Source organism: Dendropsophus ebraccatus, chromosome 9, assembly GCF_027789765.1.
Source record: "Dendropsophus ebraccatus isolate aDenEbr1 chromosome 9, aDenEbr1.pat, whole genome shotgun sequence".
Taxonomy (NCBI): Eukaryota; Metazoa; Chordata; class Amphibia; order Anura; family Hylidae; genus Dendropsophus; species Dendropsophus ebraccatus.
The window spans coordinates 64,052,631-64,077,685 of NC_091462.1; the positions used below are offsets into that span (position 1 = coordinate 64,052,631).

Sequence of the window (25,055 nt, forward strand, 5' to 3'; positions counted from 1 at the left end):
GACAGACACACACACACACACACACACAAAGCAGAATTTGCCTTTGCTTTATTCACTTAGAACAGTTTTTCAACTCCAGTCCTCAAGAGTCCATTGTGTTGGGGGGAAATCTGTTCTCTTACTGGATGCTGGATGATTGTATATGAGAAGTCGTGTAATATGTCCTCAATGTGATGTTTTCTCTCTGGCAGAAGCTTGTGTTTTTTTCAGTGTGCTATGGCTGCAGCAGGCTGTGTGTGCGCTATGGCTGCAGCAGGCTGTGTGTGTGTGCTATGGCTGCAGCAGGGTGTCTGCATGTGCTATGGCTGCAGCAGGCTGCGTGTGTGTTTGTGTGTGAGCTATGGCTGCAGCAGGCTGTGTGTGTGTGCTATGGGTGCCGCAGGGTGTCTGCGTGTGCTATGGCTGCAGCAGGCTGCGTGTGTGTGTGTTTGTGTGTGCGCTATGGCTGCAGCAGGCTGCATGTATGTGCTATTACTGCAGCAAGCTGCGTGTGTTTGAGAGAAATAGAGAGGTAAAAAGTAAAGGGGTATTTTGGGCAACAGTGAAAAATCCAGGCGGGACAGTGGGATCATAATAAAGAGGTCCTATTTACCCTGTGCTTCTGCAGGCAAGTGTCATTGTGCAAGGTCCTCCACTGGGCTTCCGATTCTGTGATGTCATGTCCCCACTCAGAAATGCCCACTTAGCCAGTCAGTGCAGCTCACTGATTGAGTGGGAGTTCCTGTGGGGCCGCGATGATTCAGGAGCACGGACGCTGACAGAGAGTTGAAAAATCTGGGACTATGTCTGACCTCTATATCACTATGACTGACCTCTATATCACAGGGATCTGGCATTGTTAGCAGTTTTTCTTTGTGTATGGTGAATATTTAGTTAGAAACAGAGAGGATTTCAGCAGTCTAGTCTAGTTTTGAGTTCTTCAGGACATGGAGACTGGAGACTGTCTGCATCCACTGCACACAGACAGACAGACAGACACACACACACACAAAGCAGAATTTGCCTTTGCTTTATTCACTTAGAACAGTTTTTCAACTCCAGTCCTCAAGACCCAACAGGTCATGTTTTACGGATATCCCATACAACAAACAGCTGTGGCAGTTACTGGTGCACCGACTATAATTATATCACCTGTGAAATCCTCAAAACTTTACCCGTTGGTGGGTCTTGAGGACTGGAGTTGAGAAACACTGACTTAGAAGTTTCAACAGGATCATGTTGGACATTACACCGAAGCTGCTGAGCCAGTTCTACTTTACACCAGTGTAATAAACAACTCCCCTAGTGTCTGACTGGCCATTTATGAAGGAGCTGGAGTTTGAGTCGGTCTCTGATAAAGTTCAGGAGTCGGAGCTGTTGCTTACTGACTCCACAACTCTGGTTATAAATGATTAAAACATATAGCTTATTTCTTACAGAAACAGTGCCACTTTTGGCACCTGAGGACAGGTGTAGCACTGTTTTTTGAAAAAGCAACTGTTTTTCTTTTTCTATAATCCCTTTTAAGGGTCACCCAAATTTGCTTTTACTGATTAGCATCAGATACTAAAACGTGTTCTTTTATTCTAATCTGTTTCTATTTTCTAACTATATATTTTTTTATTTTAATTTTTGTACATTATGGGGGCTGCCATATGGCCTAGGCTGTTCTTAACAGCATTTAGTGACATGCTTTAGGGCAGTGATTTTCAACCTTTTTTGAGCCGCGGCACACTTTTTATACTTAAAAAATCCCGGGGCACACCACCAACCAAAATGGCACAAAATGACACTAAAACAGTACATATTATACATATAGTTCACGGAGTTCACTCTTGGGGGTTTTAAATCAGCTTCTTATCACCACAAGAGCTGCTTTTTAAGCCCTCAAGAGTGACATATGCCGGGCAGAGATCTTTTCAATAAATTATTCATTTTAAAAAAAGTGAAATAAAAAAGGATAACCCCCTCATATATACAATCCCATGTAACCTCATACATACAGTGCCATGTATTCCCATATATATATATATATATATATATATATATATAACAGTCCCATGAAAACTCATACATACAGTCCCACGTATATGAGCACATAATTATCAGCACCATATACTGTGGTGATGTGCACTGTATAGCCACAGTATATGGTGCTGATAATTATGTGGCTCATATAACTGCAGTATAAAGGGGTACAATGAGACGTACTATGGCCATGAGGCCAGAGTACAAGTGCCCCCTGCTTTGCCCTCATACAGTAATAATGCCCCCTGCAGTATGCCCCCATATAATAATAATGCCCCCTGCAGTATGCCCCCATATAATAATAATAATGCCCCCTGCAGTATGCCCCATATAATAATAATGCCCCCTGCAGTATGCCCCCATATAATAATAATGCCCCCTGCAGTATGCCCCCATATATTAATAATGCCCTCTGCAGTATGCCCCCATATATTAATAATGCCCCCTGCAGTATGCCCCCATATATTAATGCCCCCTGCAGTATGCCCCATATATTAATGCCCCCTGCAGTATGCCCCCATATAATGCCCCCTGCAGTATGCCCCCATATATTAATGCCCCCTGCAGTATGCCCCCATATATTAATAATGCCCCCTGCAGTATGCCCCCATATATTAATGCCCCCTGCAGTATGCCCCATATATTAATGCCCCCTGCAGTATGCCCCATATATTAATGCCCCCTGCAGTATGCCCCCATATAATGCCCCCTGCAGTATGCCCCCATATATTAATGCCCCCTGCAGTATGCCCCCATATATTAATAATGCCCCCTGCAGTATGCCCCCATATATTAATGCCCCCTGCAGTATGCCCCATATATTAATGCCCCCTGCAGTATGCCCCCATATAATGCCCCCTGCAGTATGCCCCCATATATTAATGCCCCCTGCAGTATGCCCCCATATATTAATGCCCCCTGCAGTATGCCCCCATATATTAATGCCCCCTGCAGTATGCCCCCATATATTAATGCCCCCTGCAGTATGCCCCCATATATTAATGCCCCCTGCAGTATGCCCCCATATAATGCCCCCTGCAGTATGGCCCCATATATTAATGCCCCCTGCATTATGCCCCCATATAATGCCCCTTGCAGTATGCCCCCATATAATGCCCCCTGCAGTATGCCCCCATATAATGCCCCCTGCAGTATGCCCCCATATATTAATGCCCCCTGCAGTATGCCCCCATATAATGCCCCCTGCAGTATGCCCCCATATAATGCCCCTTGCAGTATGCCCCCATATAATGCCCCCTGCAGTATGCCCCCATATAATGCCCCCTGCAGTATGAGAATATGCACCAATAGTTTTAAAAAAAACAAAACAACAAACCATCATACTCACCTAATCGGCGCTGTGTGTTCTCCCTCCTCTTCAGGCTCCGTCCTGTGAGCCGCGGCGACTGAACCTCCGGCAGGCGTGATGACGTCACATCATCACGCCTGCCGGAGAGGTCACGTCCCGGCCTCCCATAGGCTGCTGGCATGAAGTGCCGCGGCCTATGGGAGTCAATGTCAGAGCAGGACGCTGACAGGTCCTGCTCTGACATTGTGCGCGATTGAATGTTTCGCCCGCTCACTGTGTGAGCGGGCGGAACATCAATCCATCGGCATATCCCTAGAAGCTGCGTGGCCGCAGCTTCTAGGGATATTAAAGGGACAGTTTCTAATTTCCGACCGGGATCCCGCGGCACAGCTGGCGGGTTCTCACGGCACACCAGTGTGCCGCGGCACCCCGGTTGGGAAACGCTGCTTTAGGGCAAGACTTATGGACATAGACGACAAGAGAGACTCTGTCCCCTTAACATGTACATAAAACATCATTAAGCTTGCTTTGTGACCTTTGAAAAGATCATTCCATAGGGCATTGCCTTTGTCTTGTATTAATGCTATCTATCTACTGGCATCACACGTTGCTGCAATGCTGTACAGATCACTACACTACAGATACAACAGGAAGCCTCAGCTCAGTTTTAACCCCAGTTGTGAGAATGAAAACTGTAATATTTTACGATTATTTTATAACATAGATAGAAAAATGTAAAATGAGAAAAAAATGTCACTTAAAATTTTTTTAAAATGAAAATGAGCAAGCACAGATTATTTACACCACTTATCCTATTTACACTGTCCGTAGTTTTACGGATCCATAATCCGCAAATATAGCTGCCATAAAATCACTGACGGATCGTAATTGCAGCACAGATTGTCCCATAAAAGTCTATGGAAGTGTCTTTAATTTTTGCGGATCCATAATTTTTACAGAAGAATAGTCCGTAATGTTCACAAATCCGTAAAAAAATAAGGAAATGTAATTTTAAACCATTCAACAAAAATATGCATTACAGATGCAGTATTGAAACATTACAGACAAATTTTTTGTGGCTTGCAGACATATACGGTCCTGAAAACTACTGGATATGTGAATGTTGCCTAAGGCTAAGATGTTCACTCATAGTCATTTTGCGTTAATGGTGCATTTGCTGCTATATTGCAGTAAAGTGTGCACTCTTGTTGAAATATCTCCATTTTTGCAGCAATTTTGATTGAATCACAGCAAAAATTATGCTACTTTACTGCTGCAAAATAGAATCAGAATTGTGGCAAAAATGCATCATTAATGCAAAATAAACGCCATGTGTGAACACAGTCTTGAACTTTAAAGGGAACTATCAGCAGGCTAGATGAATATAACCTGTTGATAGCTTCCTATTGCACATGGGGTGCAGATCCTTTGCGCTGTTTCTGTGCATTTTTAATGTAGTCCTCTGTCCGGTAAGGCTGTTAGGAGGACCACTCTGCCCCCTGTGTGCACCCTTCCTAACTAAAATCAGTGGAGCAGGCTAGCAGTGCTCCTAACAGCCTTACCAGAAAGAGGACTTTATTAAAACTGCACAGAAACAGTGCCAAGGATGAAGGTACAAGACATACCTTCATCCTTGTTCCCCGTGTGCAGTAGGGCGCTATCAGCAGGTTGGATTTGTCTAATTCGTTCCTGCGCAAACAATAGTTGTTTAATGCTACTCCGGCCATAAGTAGCGTTAAACAACCACCGTTCACACGGAATGGCCGTCGTTTGTACAGCATGTGTGTATAGCCTCAGGCTAGGTTCACACTATGTAACTGTGCGGCTGTATTTTTTTTTGCAGCTGTAAATGTGCGGATGAAACTCCGGCCGTGGGAAAAAATAGACATGCGGCTCAAAACATACGGTCATTATAGTGCTTGAAAAGCACTATATTGTAAACCGTATTCTTCTTCTTCTTCCGTTTCTTCTTCCAGCCATTTTTCTGCGCGTAATACAGCCCGAACCGCTTTGCGCACAGACTCCGTTCAAACTGCGTTTCGAAGCCCTCGGCGGTGTGTGGTGTGCTATCTATTTTTCGTTTCGATCGGATTTGTCGTTTTTAAGAAATTTACGTTTAAAGACCCCAAATTTCCCATAGACAATAATGGCCCATTGCAAATAATGGCCACACTCTAACCGCTGACAGCCAATCACAGCACATATGCAAATAGCAGAAATATAGCAGCCAATAGGAACTCTAAGGTCTCGTCATACATTGTATCACACCATCCACAGTCACATGTCCACTATTGGCCAATAGAAGATATAATATATGGAAGGTCCTAAACGATTTTGTCTCCCTGACATGAGTAAGATTGTCATGGTAACCGAGCAATGATCTTTACCATTATAAGTAGCAGAGGTCAGTCAGTAAAATAGCAGAGCTGAGGCAGCCATGTAGCAGGTACGGGATCCAAGCTGCTCTTAAAGGGACGGTACCCAAGCCGCTCTTAAAGGAACGATACCCAAGTCGCTCTTAAAGGGACCCAAGACGCTCTGAATGGGTCCCTTTAAGAGCGAACTAAGTACCTGTAAGAGCGACCCAGGTCCCTTTAAGAGCGATCTGGGTCCCTTGAGGGGGTAAATGGGTCCCTTTGAGAGCTAAATATGTCCCTTTAAGAGCGACCTGGGTCCCTTTAAGAGCGAAATGGGTCCCTTTAAGAGTGATCTGGGTCCCTTTAAAGGAAATATTTCGCTCTTAAAGAGACCCGTTTCGCTCGAACTGGGTCCCTTTAAGAGTGAAATATGTCCCTTTAAGAGCGACCTGGGTCCCTATAAGAGCGAAATATGTCCCTTTAAGAGCGACCTTGGTCCCTATAAGAGCAAAATGGGTCCCTTTAAGACCGACCTGGGTCCATTTAAGAGCGAAATATGTTCCTTTAAGAGCAAAATATGTCCCTTTAAGAGATAAATTGGTCCCTTTATGAGTGAACTTGGTCCCTTTAAGAGCAACCTGGGTCCCTTTAAGAGCGAAATATGTCCCTTTCAGAGCAAAATGGGTCCCTTTAAGAGCGAAATATGTCCCTTTAAGAGCGACCTGGGTCCCTTTACGAGCGAAATATGTCCCTTTAAGAGCAAAATCGGTCCCTTTAAGAGCAACCTTGGTCCCTTTAAGAGCAAAAAATGTCCATTTAAGAGCGACCTGGGTCCCTTTAAGAGTGAAATATGTCCCTTTAAGAGCGAAATATGTCCCTTTAAGAGCAAAATGGGTCCCTTTAAGAGCGACCTTGGTCCCTTTAAAAGCAAAATATGTCCCTTTAAGAGCGACCTTGGTCCCTATAAGAGCAAAATGGGTCCCTTTAAGACCGACCTGGGTCCCTTTAAGAGTGAAATATGTCCCTTTAAGAGCAAAATGGGTCCCTTTAAGAGCGAAATATGTCCCTTTAAGAGCAACCTGGGTCCCTTTAAGAGCGAAATATGTCCCTTTTAAAGCGAAATATGTCCCTTTAAGAGCAAAATCGGTCCCTTTAAGGGCAAAATGGGTCCCTTTAAGAGCAACCTGGGTCCCTTTAAGTGCGACCTGGGTCCCTTTAAGAGTGAAATATGTCCCTTTAAGAGCAACCTAGGTCCCTTTAAGAGCAAAATGGGCCCCTTTAAGAGCGAAATATGTCCCTTTAAGAGCAAAATGGGTCCCTTTAAGAGCAAAATGGGTCCCTTTAAGAGCAAAATGGGTCCCTTTAAGAGCAAAATGGGTCCCTTTAAGATCGAAATATGTCCCTTTAAGATCGAAATATGTCCCTTTTAGAGCGAAATATGTCCCTTTAAGAGCAACCTGGGTCCCTTTAAGAGCGACCTGGGTCCCTTTAAGAGCGAAATATGTCCCTTTAAGAGCAAAATGGGTCCCTTTAAGAGCAAAATGGGTCCCTTTAAGAGCGACCTGGGTCCCTTTAAGAGCGAAATATGTCCCTTTAAGAGCAAAATCGGTCCCTTTAAGATAAAATGGGTCCCTTTAAGAGCGAAATATGTCCCTTTAAGAGCTAAATGGGTCCCTTTAAGAGCGACCTTGGTCCCTTTAAGAGCAACCTGGGTCCCTTTAAGAGCGACTTGGGTCCCTTTATGAGCAAAATGATTCCCTTTAAAGAGCGACCTGGGTCCCTTTAAGGGACCCAGGTCGCTCTTAAAGGGATCCAAGTCGCTCTTAAAGGGATCCATGTAGCTCTTAAAGGGATCCATGTAGCTCTTAAAGGGATCCATGTAGCTCTTAAAGGGACGGGACCCAAGTCACTCTTAAATGGACCCAAGTCGCTCTTAAAGGTATGGGACCCAAGTCACTCTTATTGGGACGGGACCCCTGTCGCTCTTAAAGGAATGGGATCCAAGTTTCTCTTAAAGGGAAGTCACTGTTAAAGGGGCGCTCTTTTCAAGCACTATGTATTTTCCTGGAAATGCAAATCTAGTTTACTTTGAAATCTGGTTCAACTAAAAATAACAAATAAAATCTTAAGAAAGTGATGCAAACACCTCTGGATGCATCTGGGAAAGCAGGGAAACAGTTTACATGAATTGCTATTACCGGGGTTTGCGATCCTCTGCACTAATGCTGATGTCTCTCATGGTTAATCTATTAAAATAATAAAACACATTTTCGTTGTAATAAAGTGCCTTTCGTTGTTCAATAATTAAATTTAAACTAATCCATCATTTTGCAATTAAATATACTGTTAAAATAAATAGATATATAAATAAATGTATATTTATATATCTATTTATTTTAACAGTATATTTAATTGCAAAATGATGGATTCGTTAGAATTAAATTATTGACCAACGAAAGGGACTTTATTACAAAGAAAATGTGTTTTATTAATTTAATATATTAACTATTAGAGGCATCGGCATTCGGCATCATTGCCGGCTATTTTTGAAGTACTCCGTACGGACCGCCTGTCAATCCTCGGCCGCATGTCCAGCCGCAAACAATGGTCTTGTTCATTTTTTACGGGTCCGTTTACGATCGGGCTGTAGATTCATACATAGTGTGCACTGTGCAGCCGTATATCCTATACTTTCCAGCGTACGCATGAACCACCAAAAATACCGCCGCACAATTACAGCCGCAAATACAGCCGCACAGTTACATAGTCTGAACCTGGCCTTAAAGTGTAACTATAATATCTTACAGGACACACTATTAAAATCCTGCCACCCACATGTCTGTTCAGGTGCATCGAGGGGGAAATTCATCCAGTAGTGACATTGACTGCATTGTCATTGTATACAGTCAACGACGCTGCCGGATGAATTTAGTCCTTGCCGCACGCCTGAACAGACAATGCCAGCAGTAGGATTTTAAGAGTGTATACTGCAGCCAGCAAGAAATAATAGTTACGTTATAATAAATTTGTCAGATTGTTGTTGGTTACATCCCTCTTGATTAACCTCCCAACCACTTTTTACGGCTTTTTCAAAAATGGTGAAGAAAGTAAAAAAGGTAAATTATAGCACAAATATGGGGTGCAACATGATTTGCAACATTTTTCTACAAAGAAATTAGCACACAATAATTAATACATTTGCCAATATGTTTTTTTTTTTCAGGTCTTTGGTCCTTTGATCTGACAGTAACTCAGCTCCTTCAAGAAAATGTTATAGAGTCTGAAAGAGGAATTATAAATGGAGTGCAGAACTCTATGAATTATCTTCTTGATCTTATGCATTTCATCATGGTGATCTTAGGACCCAACCCAGAAGCATTCGGCTTACTTGTTCTTATTTCCGTCTCTTTTGTTGCCATGGGCCACATAATGTATTTTCGATTTGCATACAAAAATCTTAAAATGCAGCTATTTTCTTGCTCTTCTTCAGATCCCAAAACAGTGGCTGGTGATGAGCAAAATAAGGATTCTCCTGTTTAAAAGGGCGTTAAGTTCAGTAATCAATTAGAAGCTTATAAATCTCCAGATATGTTACAGTTTTTATTAAAATGTATGTTGTAATAAATGGTAATTTGATAAAACCACCAAAGAACACAGCTGCAGACGCAAATTTATGTTTATGTCTTTCTTTGTTCAATGCTGCAAGGCTAGGCTCACACACAGTAAAAAAAAAAAAGCTAAATACAACCGTAATTTTGAGTGAAAATTAAATGTGTAAACAGGTAAAAAAAAAAAACTGGATGGTCATAATTAAGTATGCCCTTTATTATTATATGGTGTGTGCACTGCTGTCCATTTTTCACGGAAGCTAATTATTATATTGAAATTACGGCTGTGTTTTTAACTCAACATTTTGGACATATTTTTACCTCAATATTACGGCCGTGTTTTCACCCCAAAATACACCTTAACTTTAGCTTTTTCTTACCACCCCATGTGTGAGGCAGTCTGACAGTGTGGTTAGAGTATATGTATAGGAATATGTCAGGAAATGCTCCAGTTGTTTACTTAACACCTTCTTATGGCTGGGCGATATGGCATAAAAATAAAATCTTTTCTGGATTTTGTCATTTAGTTCTAACAAAATAAAGTTCAGTAAGCTGATGATGACGGTGAAAGAAGAATTTTGAAAATATTTGATGCTACCTCATGCTGCCATCTGCCTGTGATTGAATAAAATACAGAAAGTGCCGTTGTAGATTGTAGAGGGAGGAGGAAGCAAACGCTGAACAGACTCCTCCCAGCACTAAGTGACAGAACTGTTGGTTTCTCATGTAGCCACATTGAATAAAGATGGGCCCCATAATATAGGCGATATAAGGCATTCTGCATTTATATAAAAAATTGGGATTAAATAAATTATCATACACATTGTGCAGTTATTAATAAAACTCCTAGGCTTTCTTCACACCACTATTTTGGCTTCTTTTACAGGGGAAACCACAGTGCCAGCACCAGACCCATCTAATGACCAACAACAGCTGTGCCTTACAAACTTGATTGCCTTTAATAGAGTCTACTGAAAAGTTTCCTGTTTGTTGAGAGGCACTTTATAATTTAGTGAAGCTAGCATTAGGCCCCGTTCACACTACAGAATACGTGCGGACCCCCCCCCATCCCCTCCCCCCGTGCAAATCTGTGTCAATTCTTTAAGCGGAGAGGTGCGGAAAGCAGAGGAGCATGAGCCCTCCCATTCAAACACATTGAAGACAGGATTCAGCGCAGAGTCCGGACAGGGGGTTTCCGCACAGAATCTCGGTGCCAATTCTGTAGTGTAAACAGGGCCTTACAGTTAGTTCAAAGTCTATCTTTAATATGATGATGGAAAACGACTTATTCTATTACTGAATGTGAAAATCAAAGCTTTTGACGATTAATGACATTTGATTGCTTTGCAGAAAGAATTTGAATCATGGTCATGTCATGTGAAATAGTTTTTGTTTATCTTCATTTATACAGTATCCTATTTCAGGCTATGTTCAAACAACACCTTTTTTGCGGCCATTCTGAGACCAAATAACAGTCGTTATTTCATAGAGATGAGTGAACCGGGTTCTTGTTCGAGTCCATCCGAACCTTAGAGCTTTATCCAAGTTAAGCAGCCACTGCTAATCAAACCTTAGAGCTTAGAGCTTAGAACCTTAGACAACCTTAGAGCTTTATCCAAGTTAAGCAGCCACTGCTAATCAAATGCCGAACGATCGGGTTCAGATGGACTCGAACACGAACCCGGTTCACTCATCTCTACAGCTGTTCTTATGAAATAGTTGCGGTTATTTGGCTTCAAAATGATGGCCATCAAATGGCCCAAAAAAGACGATGTGTGAACATAGCCTTAGGGTGTGTGCACACTACGGAATCCGCGTGTTTCACCCATGGCGGACTCTGTTGCGCGTACCCGCACGTGGTGTCGCGCAACTGAACTGACATGTCAATTCTTTCGGCAGAATGCAGAGTCCACCTGTGCATAGAATAGGGTCTATGGCACGGGCGGACATGTGCGCCGCCATGTGCGGGTACAAGTGACGGAATCCGCCACGGGTCATACGTGCGGATTCGGTAGTGTGCATGCACCCTTACCCGTGTGTAATCTCTCTAATTGTGTTTAGCATTTAACTTTTAGCATCTAACTACTATATTGATTGTCTTATTGTGATATATATCTTATATAGAAGAATTTACATAGTTTAGTGTCCAGTATTTGATGGAATATGTGGGTTGAGCTACACAACTACAGTTACCTGATGTGCTTCTCAAACTATAGCGCTGGTCACACCTGCAGTTTCGGTTTGTCTTGGTTGTAATATTGCTCCATATTGTGCATTGTGTGTACACAGTTTTGCTTAACTTCATCTTTGGGGGAAAAGAAGCTGTATGCAACCATTACACGAATATCTGATAGTGTTGTACCTCTTTTTTTATCCATAGGGAGACATTGAGTTTATGTCACTTATTTAATAACCATGCTTTGCCATTTAACTCTATGTATACACAGACAACACTGTATATAAATACTAAAGATGAACGAGACTGGCTGAGATTCATTTGTATCCCGCTGTCTTCTCGGTCCACGGGGAAGGTGGAGACAGCCCGAGTGCCACCTGGATAACAGGGATACAGCCTATGACCTAGGCTATATCCATGCTTTCCAGGCGGGACTCGGGTCTTCTTCACCTTCCCCACAGAGCAACAGACAGCAGGATTCAAATGTCAATGGTTCAGGTTTGTACAAACCTGCTCCTCGGCCTGGATCGCTCAGCTCTTGTAAATACGTAAAACCTTGAGTGTTAATTGAACATAAAATATAAGGATTTGTTTTGCAGCCTCAGAAACTAGCTTTTAGTCTGTGCTAAAATACTTCATATTTTCTGAAAAGGTCTACTCTAGAGAAAAACAAATGTTTTTAAACCGACTGATTTGTAAATTACTTCTATTTAAAAATCTCCAGTCTTCCAAAGTGAAAGCACTGTGTAAGACTGGGAACAAAAACACCACTTCCGTTAGGGCATACAGCAGCTGATAAGTACTGGAAGACTTGAGCTTTTTAAATTATAGTAATTTAAAAACTTTATAACTTTCTAAAACAATATTTTCATTGGAGTACCCCTTTAAATTGCCAAATGATTGCATTAATTTTCTACCTGTTATTAACAGTCTATTCACAATTATTATCATCAAAGCATTGCATATACAATTTTTCACAGTTTTTCTAGTACAAGGATGGCAACCTGTCCTGTGCTGGCATGATGGGATTTGTAGTTTTGTAGAAGCTGGAAGGTTCCCCATCCCTTTCCCAGTATCAAAGCGCATACTGACATTTGAATAGTTATGAAGGGTAGAGAGGCATATTAGTTTATACATCTATGTTTAGCAATTCTATAAAAGCATAACATGCCACCCTTAATTAGTGAAGTCAGATGGCTACTGTCCCAAAATGTTTGTATCTAATGGCCCCATTCACACTGAGCAAGGACATCGAAATTCTGCGGAGGAGCACTCCGCCGCGGAATCCCGCCCTGCTCAGTGTCTCACTGTGAGTGAATGAGAGGGTGCGCGCTCCTCCACAGCCGCCGCTCTCTGCTCTCCGCTTAAAGAAATGACATGTCTTTTCTTTGAGCGGAGAGTGGCGGCAGCGGAGGAGCACTCACCCTCTCCTTCACTCAAAGCAGCACACTGAGCCGCGGAATTCCGACGTTCTTGCTCAGTGTAAATGGGGCCAATAACAGTAAATAATTGCCGTTATTTTAAAACAGCAGCCATTTTTTTTAGATAACAGACATTATTTGCCATAAAATGGTGGTCATCAATTTCAATGGTGTGTGAACATAGCCTTTCTGTGTTTTCAATCTGCTCCCGGTTTAGGTTGCAAAATACTGACCAAAATACTGAGCAAAAGTGTGTGTGTGTGTGTGTGTGTCTGTGTGTGTGAACAGCCTTATAATACCTATTCATTCTCTTATATCTTCTCCAATACTTCCCTCTGTCTCCCCCATGTCCAGTTTATATTTCTGTCAGTTTCCTGGCAACCCCACAAACACTTGCAGGAGTTCTCCCTGTTTTGAGGGTCATTGTTTGCTTTCAACACTATTTTACAGCTGTTTGTATTGTTAGCATTCTCTTGCTAATCACTAAGTATTCAGACCCTTCTCTCGTCGCTCCAGAATTTGGCAAGAATCTCTGGTTTAGAAAATAACTGTTTCTTTTTGAAAATTTTATTAGGACACTTCTTCAAAGTTACTTTCTGTTCCTATTTTTTGAAAAAAGAGCCAAGGGTCACAAAACATAGACGTAAAACAAATACACAAAATGTGTGATCTGTGAATCCTTGTCAAATATACAAAACTTTCACAATAGGCACAATATGCCCTTTATTTTGCAAGCTCCTTTATAAAAGCCTGTGTCTGCAAATCTGCAGTCCAAATATGTTTTTTTCTGCTTCTCTGATGCATAATGAGATTGCATTCTTTGCATTTATATTGATGCATTTGTTACCCTTATTAAAGCAAAAGAACATATTTATGCTTACCTGGAGCCAATAAGGAGTTTGTATTTTTCATAAACAGTGTGCACTTTAAATGGGAGAACTACGTAGGTAATGATTGTACAAGCACTTTTATATCGATTTTTTTTCTATGGGTATATTTCCATACATTGTTAAAACTGTCTATAAAAAAAACTGTGTCATCCATGTTGTAATACAAAAATATTGTAACCTTTTTGTCAGTTCATAATAATAAATTTTAATTGTTGGCAAATATTACTTTGTAATCTGTAATCTCTTTTTATCAAAAAATCAAGGGGTAATGTGTCTCCCTGATGATAGCTTCATAAAGATTAGAGCGAATACTAAAATTCTTAAGTGCTCATTACTCAAGTCCTGTATTTTTTTAATGCTCAACTTGAGTAGTGAACCCTATTAAAGTCAATGGGAGAGTATTCTAGCAGATGCCCCCTGCTCAGCAGAGGGGAGGGTGTCTGGTGCACCTGAAAACCTCCGAAAGTTATCTAAACACCACAGAAATTGAATGGAAGCAGCAGAGGATGCATTTACTACTTCCAGGTTGCTGTATTACGCCACTTTTACAGACTCACAATAGTGAACATCCAACCCAAGATAAAGTCCAATTTAAAGTGGAAAAAATGTTAGTAAGCAGTCTTTTCTGTATATTTATTTGTAAATGTAAACCAAAAAGAAAAAAAAAACTCCTCCTCTTCCTTAAAAGCTTGTGCATCTCTCACCTTATTTCCCTTTATCTATGACAACCATAGATGCTGTAGACAAGGGTAAAATTAAACTACACCCACTAGTATTTGTGTGTGTGTGTGTGTGTGTGTGTGTGTGTGCGTGCGTGCGTGCGTGCGTGCGTGACTGGTCCAAAGGTGAAACTGTTCAAGGGGTGATGAGGAGGCCTTAGACACCACATTGTTTTAGAACTCCACTGCAGGACAGATGTGCCACACATTTAAAATTAAATTTAATTAGAAATTGAATGTGAAATTGAACTTTGGTGGGTGAACGAAGACTGCTAGGGCCCAATTTCATCCTTATAATTTTCGAGGAGAGCCTGGTGTTACCCTCTTCAAACATTGTGGGCGACAGCCTGATGTGACCACCTGAAAACATTGCGGGCGAGAGCCTGGCATGAGCCTCTGAAAACATTGTGGCGGGAGCCTGTTGAGAGCCCCGGAAAACATTGGGCGGGAGCCTGTTGTGAGCCTCTAAAAACATTGTGGGCGAGAGCCTTGGTCGAACCTTGCTATTAATAACAAATAACATTGTGGTTGAGAGCCTTACGTGACCCTCTGCAAACATTGTGGTGGTGACACGCCTTGAAATTGTGTGTAAGAGCCTGGAGTGACCCTCTGAAAACATTGTGGGGGAGAGCCTGGTGTGAGCCTCTGAAAACATTGTGGCCGAGGGCCACACCTTTTTTTTTTAATTATTAAACCACAATACAACCATCACTAACTCCACACCCCACACCCCCTCCACACCCCAACTCCCACCCTCAGCCCTCCTTGAGAGCAGCAGGTAAAAAAAAAACTAACAAGTAAATAAATTACTACACAATACATGTTTCAATCTCTTTTTCATATTGGCAAATTTTCCAGATTCTATTACGCCATTCTATTAGTGATGGCGCTCCCGGTGCAAACCAATGGGACAGTACCGTCAGGCATGCATAGAATAAACATCTGCTTAGCAGATGCCAGCAGAGGCCATTCAGAGGGAGGACAGGGCTGTAATGACGGCTAAGAGGAGTAGGGAAGAAGGAGTAGAGAAAGCAAGAGAAAAAAGGGGGAAAATGAAAGGAAGCAAGAAAAAATTAAAGAACAAAGCTGAAAACTAAACCAAATCTTGCTAAGTCAGAACTAACGCCTGAGGCATCAAACAAACAGATCCCTCCTGGGAGGAAGCATTGACGTAAACATAGTGAAATCATCATCCCTTATGAAATGCAGAATTAATCCATACAAAAATTACTAACCACTGAAATGCACAAAAGTAGCTTAAATGTGTCCACCACCTTGAAAGAGCATCTCTGAAGAACTCAGTAACCTAACCTTAAAGAGACTCTTTACCCTCAATCTGCCCTCCCCAAACCGCTTGTACCTTCGGATAGCAGCTTTAAATCCAGGATCTGTCCTGGGGTCCGTTCGGCAGATGATGCAGTTATTGTCCTAAAAGACAACTTTTAAACTTGCAGCCCTGTGTCAATTTGCAGCCCTGTGTCAAATTGGAGGAATAGGAGAAGTTCTGCCAGGGGCATTCCTAATGGTGAAGATGGCGGGGAGGAGGGATGGAGAGGCGGTGCAAGGTAGAGGGCATAGACACTCTAGGCCACGGTAGTTTGACGTAGGGCTGCAAGTTTAAAAGTTGTTTTTTAAGTCAAAACTGCATCACCTGCCAAATGGACCCCTGGATAGATCTTGGATTAAAAGCAGCTATCTAAAGGTCCAAGTGGTTTGGGAAGGGCAGATTGTGGCTACAGAGTCGCTTTTAGAACACCTAATAAGAAAGTTACCTCAAAGTCCTAACTAAAGTAATAACTCCAACCAGTAGCGGATTATAATAGGACCTTTTCAGGCGGTAGCCCGGGGCCCTGAGCTCCTGGGGAGCCCATGGCCACCCAAAAGACTTATACTTTCAGTGGTATATTGTCTCCTTACTGTTCTACCATGATTTGCAAAAATCGCAGCTTTTTTACCATAGTTTTGCACAAATCAGGGCATCATGAGATTATCTATCCTGTACTATGAATACCACACTAGTGCTGCCATGTGTTGACCAGAATCTGTGGTGTCGACCATTTCACTGGGTGATCAATTGAAAGTGAAGTCCCCAGGAGTATGGTATCTTTCATCACCTTGCTCTGGTTAAGGGTATTTTGTGAAAGTACCTGCAACAGGGTCTGGGTAGCACCTTAAAGGTTGATGTGGCCTACTAGGGTTTTGGCTAACCTGGCCCAGTTTCCTGTGTGCGCAATCGATCTCTAGTTTGTCAGAGAAGGGATGTTTCAGAATGCTGCTAAATATACCATGAAGGCTAGATATGAAATCAGGCAACTTTTCCGCCTTGGGCAGGCCCTATATACAGTTGTGCTCAAAAGTTTACATGCCCAGATCTCCCCAGAGTGGCTCAATGATATTGAGGTCAGGAGACTAAGATGACCACTCCAGAGCCTTCACTTTGTTCTGCTGTAGCCAATGACAGGTCGATTTGGACATGTTGGAATGTCCAAGTACATCCCATGCGCAGCTTCTGGGCTGATGAATGCAAATTTGCTTTATTTGCTGATAATGTTCTGCATTCATCTTTCCTTCAACTTTGACTAAGTTTCCTGTGCCTTTGTAGCTCACACAGCCCCAAAACATCAGAAATCCACCTCCGTGCTTTACAGTAGCAATTGTGTTACTTTCATCATAGGCCTTCTTAATACCTCTCCAAATGTAACATTTATGGTTGTGGCCAAAAAGATTTTGGTCTCATCACTTCAAATGACCTGGTTCCAGAAGTTTTGAGGCTTGTCTCTATGCTATTTTGCATGTTGTATGCAAGATACTTTGTGGCATTTGCGCAGTAATGGCTGTCTGGTGACTCGCCCATGTAGCCCATTTTTCTTCAAGTGTCTCCTTATTACGCATCATAAAACAGCCACACTGTTAGTTTTCTTAGTCCTGTATTTTGGCTAATGGTATTTGTGGGTTTTTCTTTGCATCCTGAACAAGTTTCCTGGCAAAAGTTTTTGTTGGTCTACCTGACTGGGGTTTGGTTATTACAGAGCTCCTGATTTTCCATTTATTTACCACAGTTTGAACACTGCTGACTGGCATTATCCTCCGATATCAGAACAAATTTAAGGTTCTGGAGTGGCCATCTGAGTCTCCTGACCTCAATATCATTGACCCACTCTGGGGAGATCTCAAGCGCGCAGTTCATGCAAGACAGCCCAGTAATTTACAGGAACTGGATGCTGGAACCTTTTCATCAGGGTAATTTGGATGTTTTTGGTTGTCATTATGATTTAAAAAGAGAAATCACAGTAGTTTGAACCCAACCACTAACCGTGAGTGGAAAAAAACATATATTGATGGGCCTAGTCGATCCTCTGATTCATCCTGTAAGCGGTGGAGATGTGACACCAAAAAAAAAGCCAGTGTGGATCTGGTAGGAGAAGCTTAAAGAGTCACTGTTGTGAAAATTTATCTTGCAGAAATCAATAGTCCAGGCGATTTTAAGCAGGGGCGTAGCTAGCATTTATAGGGCCCCATAGCAAAAAAACTAGTCGGGGCCCCCCAAGTGAAGCAGAACACATATGCCACCAAGCACTGTGAACTGTGTTGTATATAGTTTTGTGTATATAGCCTATTGTATTGCATATAGTGTTGTGTGACACTCTGTATACTCTCTTCTACATTTATCTTGAAGCCCTCTACATGGACCACAATGAGAAGTGACAGGTGATTTTATAATCTACAGTGCAGGTCAGATTCCAGGAAAATGTCCACATGTAGTAAATGCTGGGGAGGTTACCTGTGCCAATCTGCAGGTAACATCCACAGCTCGTGTGTCCTATATGGGCTGACATTTAAGGTATAGGCAGACAGGACCAGAATTACTGCAGAACTACAGTACAACATCATTGTACAGATTTGTCATGTTTGATCTCATGCTGAAAGTCTGTAAAATCAGGGGCTACCTCATATATAGTGATTCATCTAAGGAGAGGAGTGAGGGGAAACCTGGGGTCCATCTAGTGCTTATACAGGATAAGGCCACAGGATAGAGACTGTTATTGTCCTGCAATGAAGACCAAGTTTCTCCCTCCCCCGACTTGTCTGCTAAAGACGGACACCCTGAGAAAAGATAACAGAACTACCGGCTCACTGCTGCTGTGATCTGTTACTCAGACCTTTCATATCTTACCTCTTCTTATCTTCCTCCTCACCCCTGCTGATTGCCAGGAACTTACCTGTAAAGTAGCTCCTGTGCAGGCAAGTACCGTGCTTCATTAATTCACAGAGGACTGCACTGTCTGAAATCTGCCGCCCCCTGCAGGATGGAGGAAGTTCCGCCTGAGCCAAAGTGCTCACTTCACCCCACTCTTGCATAGCAGAGCTGAGTGCTGCGGCTGTGAGGAGCGATATGCGGGTAGGGCAGTGTGTGGCAGCACCATGGAGGCAGGCTACCCTTTCCTAGCAGGGGCCCCGCCCCCCACTATGGCAAGGGCCCCATAGCAGTGGCGTACCCTGCCCCCATGGTAGCTACGCCATGGATTTTAAGAAACTTTGTAATTGGGTTTATTAGGCAAATATGCCATTATCTGCATTTAAAAATACTTTTCCCAGGCCCCCCCTCCTCTCCTTTCTGTCATCCACTGCTCAGAATCAGGAAATCTCAATGAGACGGATCCTGTCTGTGCTATGGAGGGGGGAGCGGGGAGGAGGGAGGAGAAATGGCAGCAGAGAGCAGAGAACAAAGCATTACACCCAGGGGAGCTATTCAGAGTGCTATTCAGAGGTCAGATAGGTCAGTGGTGACATAAGAGGAGAGAGCCGGGTAATGTAGCTTTTAATTAACTCTTTGTTGTCCTGTTTTGGTGTCTCATTTCCCTCTCTCCATAGGAGAACAATGAAGACAGGGGGAGAACTTTCGGCTAATATACCCAATTACAAAGTTTCTTAAAATCTCCTGGGCTATTGATTTCTGCAAAAAAAAATTCACGACAGTGACTCTTTAAGATACTTTCTGGAGCTGCAGCACACTGGTTTCTGGTGATGTTTAACCCTTTTATAATCATGGGTCATTAATGCCTTGATGCCCCGATCAAATTTTGAACTTCAGCCATGGGATCATAATGATTCCATAGGTTGAAGACAGTATCTCTGCCAGCTTCCCTCTCTCCCCTGTAGCTGTCAGAAGCCTCCCTGAGCTGGCAGGATATTCAAATGCCTTACTGTAATGACAGAATCTGGTTCTGTCATTGCAATAGAAACATAATGGGAGAAGTGGGCAGGGATATCAGCAGTGCTTTTTAGGTTATAACATAACCTGAAAAACACTCCCAGGATCTCTTAGCCAGGGAATTTTAACACAGCGGAACAAAGTGTTGGTGATCCCTACATATTTACAGACACATTATATAGATTATATATACACACACAGAGTATATACTGGCATCACACTCATCATATATCTTTTTTCTGTAATGAACTTGTACATGATCTAGGGGGAAATAATTGTGATTGTTTCTTTCTATGTGAGCTCTTTTTTGTGAAATTTATTATGCACAAGAATCTTTGTGGATTTTGCACAATTCTTCTTACTTGTGCTAGAAATTCAATGTTAATTTATACATGGCAAATGGTTGTGCAACAAGATTCGCACAATTTAAAATTTTTGTGCAAATCACTTTTAGTCTAATGCAAGTCTAAAAATGCAGAGGCTCAAAATAAAATAAAAGACAATTGTGTGTACTGGGTATACATATTTGGGTTCTCTTTGGATTAATGAAAAGCTTTTGCAGCAGATAGCTGCAATCCCTGCAATAATAACATGTTGTCCTGTATGGTAGAATAAAAATTGTTTTAATTGGCAGTTAGCTAAAACCACTAATATTACTGGAGTGTTATTTCCTTCTGTGGCGTGATAAACTAGTTTTCTAAAAAGTAGCTGCTGTCACAAAATTCATCTTCATTACTGGAATGTTGTTGTTCTAATTTGTATAATTACTCACTATTGTTGTAGGTGACTGTCTGTATTGCATGTCTCGTCCTGTTAGGATTACAGTTCCTTTTTATTAGTATTTTATTTACTTGCTTTTTTTTTGTGATCTTACTTGTGATGTTTGCATTTCAACTGATGGCATATATACCGACTGGTTAGGGCTTACTGTGGATTAATATTAAAGATGAGCGAACTTTTCAAAATTTTTTATTCAGGATGGCTAGACATGAGGCCACACGATCCCGGAGCTCTGGGTCATCTCTATGCAAAAAGCATCACACAGGCTTCCAGATATGGGAAGACCAAGGGGAATGCCCCACCCCAGCCATACATCGAATCCTATTTCACCCAGTCACAGATGTCTTGCGAGGCATCGGGGGCTCACAGCTCCTAGGAAGAAGCATGGGGAGTTGAGGACTCCTTACGTATTCAGCTGTGGACCAGTGGCTACTGCTTTACGTATTGCTTGAGCAGCAAACTCTCAACCACCCAACTGGTATTTTCTCCATAGGAAGCGCATTCAGTCTTAAAGGGAACTGCTGGCAATCGTCTCTGCAGTGCAAAATGCTTCTGGTTGAAAGAAAGAGACTACATGCAGAAAGCCCCATCACTACCTGATGCCCCTACTGTAGAGATATTCCCCAGCTCTCACTCTCCTCTGCTGGACCTTCTCATAGGAGTCTTCTAGTGACAGAGCCACCAACATCACTGCACCCACTACTCCTAAGTAGTGTACACCAGATCTGCAACTCTCAGTTAGCCCCCTACACCAACTGGGCATCACCCCCCTTTAGTCCACTGCTCCTGCAGCTTTGACTGTGTTTACTGTACCATCCCCCCACTGGTTCATGGGCTCATTGTGTGTGTGGGGGGGGGCAACCCCTACACATTATCTGGCCACATCACCCACCAAAGTTCCACTGCAGGCATCTCCTTACCATCTCCAGCATCAGGTGTGTAAAGTTGCAGAGACTTTCCAGTGGTGGTGCAGTCCTGTCCGCTCCTCTGCTTTCCTTTAAATTGCCCTGTAGCTGCAGAAGTCCAGATTCTGCATTCTGGAGCAGGATAAAGGGTCAAGACCTAGAGAGCACCTAGACTCCACTTCCTGGTATGGCCCAAAGCCAAACTAGTTGAGTAGCACAGCAGGTCCATACGCTGTCTGTTACAAGCTGCAACCAGTGTGCTTTCACTCCCCGGCATGATTTGAGCAGCATGACAGCTTGGAGGACACCCCACCTATACACTTCCAACCCACTGGTGCAGGATTGTTACCTCCAAAACTATGTTAAACACATCTTCAGCTTATGCAGCGTCCTTATTTGATGTCAATAAACCTGTAACCATGGCGGACCTGTGCATGCTGGTCCTCACCTACTAAGAATAATTTCTGTGCTTTGACCAAACAGTTGGTGTCAGAGTGCAAACAAGAATTTGCCCAGTTTTCCAATGAACATTCCACTCTCTCCATTAGGCTGAATAACATTGAATCTACGCATGATTTCAAGCCCTGCAAGCTCAAGTGAAACAGCAGTCAGACCAGCTTTTTACCTTTTTACCTAATTTCTGGATGACATTGTAAACAGGAACAGGAGGAAAATATCAGAGGCTTGCTTGAGTTTGTGGCGGCAGGCGATCACACAGAGCTCTGTGCCTTCCTAACCCAGATGACTAACGTCTTTGTGATTTTGTTTGCTATGTCCATTTTAATTGAACAAAGGAAGGAATCCTACAGAACGTTGCAATAAATGCTGGTTTACACTACACTTTTGCAAACGTTTTTTTTCATCCATTTTTCATCCGGTTTTCTATTGACTTCCATTATAAAAGGAGGTTCAAAACAGATTTTTTTAACGTACAAAAAAGGTAGTCAACCTCAATTTTGTGTCCATAAAAAAAATTAACGGATCCATTTTTTTTAAAGAATAGAAGTCAATAGAAAAACGGATGCACACACGCTTTCATTTTTTTCATCCGTTTTTTGCAAAAACTGATAAAAAAAACGGATTGCAAAAATGTAGTGTGAACATACTCACATCTTTCTGTATCTATACAGAAAGCACCCAACACTGCTTGGTTAAATCACTTATGTGGAATATGCTTCTATACTGGCAAGAAGAGGAGCAATAGTAGGCAATTGTGATGCTCAACATCAAAGATAGCAAGTCATAAAACAGTTCTATTTACAAGTAGAGATAGATAACTGGGCACTCACCAATATTTCTGCTTTTTTTCCTTTATTGAAGTGTAAACAAATTTAAGTGCAAATACATATGTGTAGACTGCGGCACTACCCAAAAAGGGGAAACTTTAAAACATAACTTTTATTAAGTACAGATTTAGGCTATGTTCACACTGCGTATGAATCCGTCCGTAGTGCGAACCGCGAATATACGCACGTAGTTTTGAGGTTGATGCGTTCGCTTGAAAGTATATGATATACGCCCGCACAGTGCACACTACGTATGAGCTTACGACCGGATCGTATACGGCGCCGTGAAAAATGAACAAGACCATTGTTTGAGGATGGAAATGTTGAAACTCACGGCCGTGGATTTCCATGCGGTCCCGTACGAAGTACTTATTTCAGCCAAATTGAACTTGATTTTTCGATCCAAAAGGTTCTGTGTGGTTTACGGGGCTGGGCGAAGATTTCCAAGTAAATGACCTGCCTCAGATCGCTTCGAAACAAGCTAGGGAAGCATAACTGTACTACGGGCATATGTTCGCGGTTCGTACGCATCCGGCCGCATGTCTATTTTTCCCACGCCCGTAGTTTCAGCCGCACATGTACAGCGGCGTACGATCTACGGATGAAATTATACGCAGTGTGAACATAGCCTAAAACATAGAGGTGCGGACAAGCTGACCACCACGTTTCACACAACTGCGCTTAAATATGGTCTAATGTGAACAAGTAGCAAGTTTAAAACACAAGACAGCCAAATAAAATGTTCCATGTCATACAAAGAAAGTAATGTTACACAGAAACACATTGCCAATGCATTAACTCCACCTACTTCATGTGTAGACTTTCACGGCATTTGTTGAATACATCAATTTATCTTTTACTCATTACTGACCAATAACACTTATTACTGACCGATAACACTGTCCAAACATCATTTTATAGAAAGCCCACCGCGGACAATATTTTATTGCATGCCTCCAGTCATGCAAAAACGTCATTTGAGAAATGCAGATGACCATCTAATCAAACTTTCTACAACTTCCTCCTCCTCCTCCCACAAATTATCCAGATCTTAAATAAAAACGTACCTACACTCAGGCAGGATGACATTCTTGCAGAGATTCTGGAGCGGGCCACAGGTGTGCGGCACACAAAGGAAAGTCACTTGGTGACATTTTGTCATCTAGCATATACCATGGCCCATCGGTTAGATTTAGGCTATGTTCACACTGCGTATGAATCCGTCCGTAGTGCGAACCGCGAATATACGCACGTAGTTTTGAGGTTGATGCGTTCGCTTGAAAGTATATGATATACGCCCGCACAGTGCACACTACGTATGAGCTTACGACCGGATCGTATACGGCGCCGTGAAAAATGAACAAGACCATTGTTTGAGGATGGAAATGTTGAAACTCACGGCCGTGGATTTCCATGCGGTCCCGTACGAAGTACTTATTTCAGCCAAATTGAACTTGATTTTTCGATCCAAAAGGTTCTGTGTGGTTTACGGGGCTGGGCGAAGATTTCCAAGTAAATGACCTGCCTCAGATCGCTTCGAAACAAGCTAGGGAAGCATAACTGTACTACGGGCATATGTTCGCGGTTCGTACGCATCCGGCCGCATGTCTATTTTTCCCACGCCCGTAGTTTCAGCCGCACATGTACAGCGGCGTACGATCTACGGATGAAATTATACGCAGTGTGAACATAGCCTAAAACATAGAGGTGCGGACAAGCTGACCACCACGTTTCACACAACTGCGCTTAAATATGGTCTAATGTGAACAAGTAGCAAGTTTAAAACACAAGACAGCCAAATAAAATGTTCCATGTCATACAAAGAAAGTAATGTTACACAGAAACACATTGCCAATGCATTAACTCCACCTACTTCATGTGTAGACTTTCACGGCATTTGTTGAATACATCAATTTATCTTTTACTCATTACTGACCAATAACACTTATTACTGACCGATAACACTGTCCAAACATCATTTTATAGAAAGCCCACCGCGGACAATATTTTATTGCATGCCTCCAGTCATGCAAAAACGTCATTTGAGAAATGCAGATGACCATCTAATCAAACTTTCTACAACTTCCTCCTCCTCCTCCCACAAATTATCCAGATCTTAAATAAAAACGTACCTACACTCAGGCAGGATGACATTCTTGCAGAGATTCTGGAGCGGGCCACAGGTGTGCGGCACACAAAGGAAAGTCACTTGGTGACATTTTGTCATCTAGCATATACCATGGCCCATCGGTTAGCACTTTCAATCACATAAAGGGTAATTTTAGGTGTGGCCTCTACCGTTGTCAGGTATGTGTTCACACAGCCACTAGGAAACAGTACACTGACAATACTAATGTCAACTCATACAAAGTATCAGAATACATG

The 25,055-nt window shown here is 42.4% G+C and overlaps 1 protein-coding gene across 1 annotated transcript in view; it reads left to right on the forward strand.

The window, feature by feature from the left end:
- Window positions 1-13,990, forward strand: part of SLC40A1 (solute carrier family 40 member 1) — a 46,299-nt gene extending 32,309 nt beyond the window's left edge. The window contains exon 8 of the mRNA XM_069983541.1: window positions 8,897-13,990. Coding sequence (XP_069839642.1) covers window positions 8,897-9,213 — 317 coding nt within the window. The 3' untranslated portion in view covers window positions 9,214-13,990. The remainder of the gene's footprint in view (window positions 1-8,896) is intronic.
- The last annotated feature ends 11,065 nt before the right edge of the window (window positions 13,991-25,055 follow it).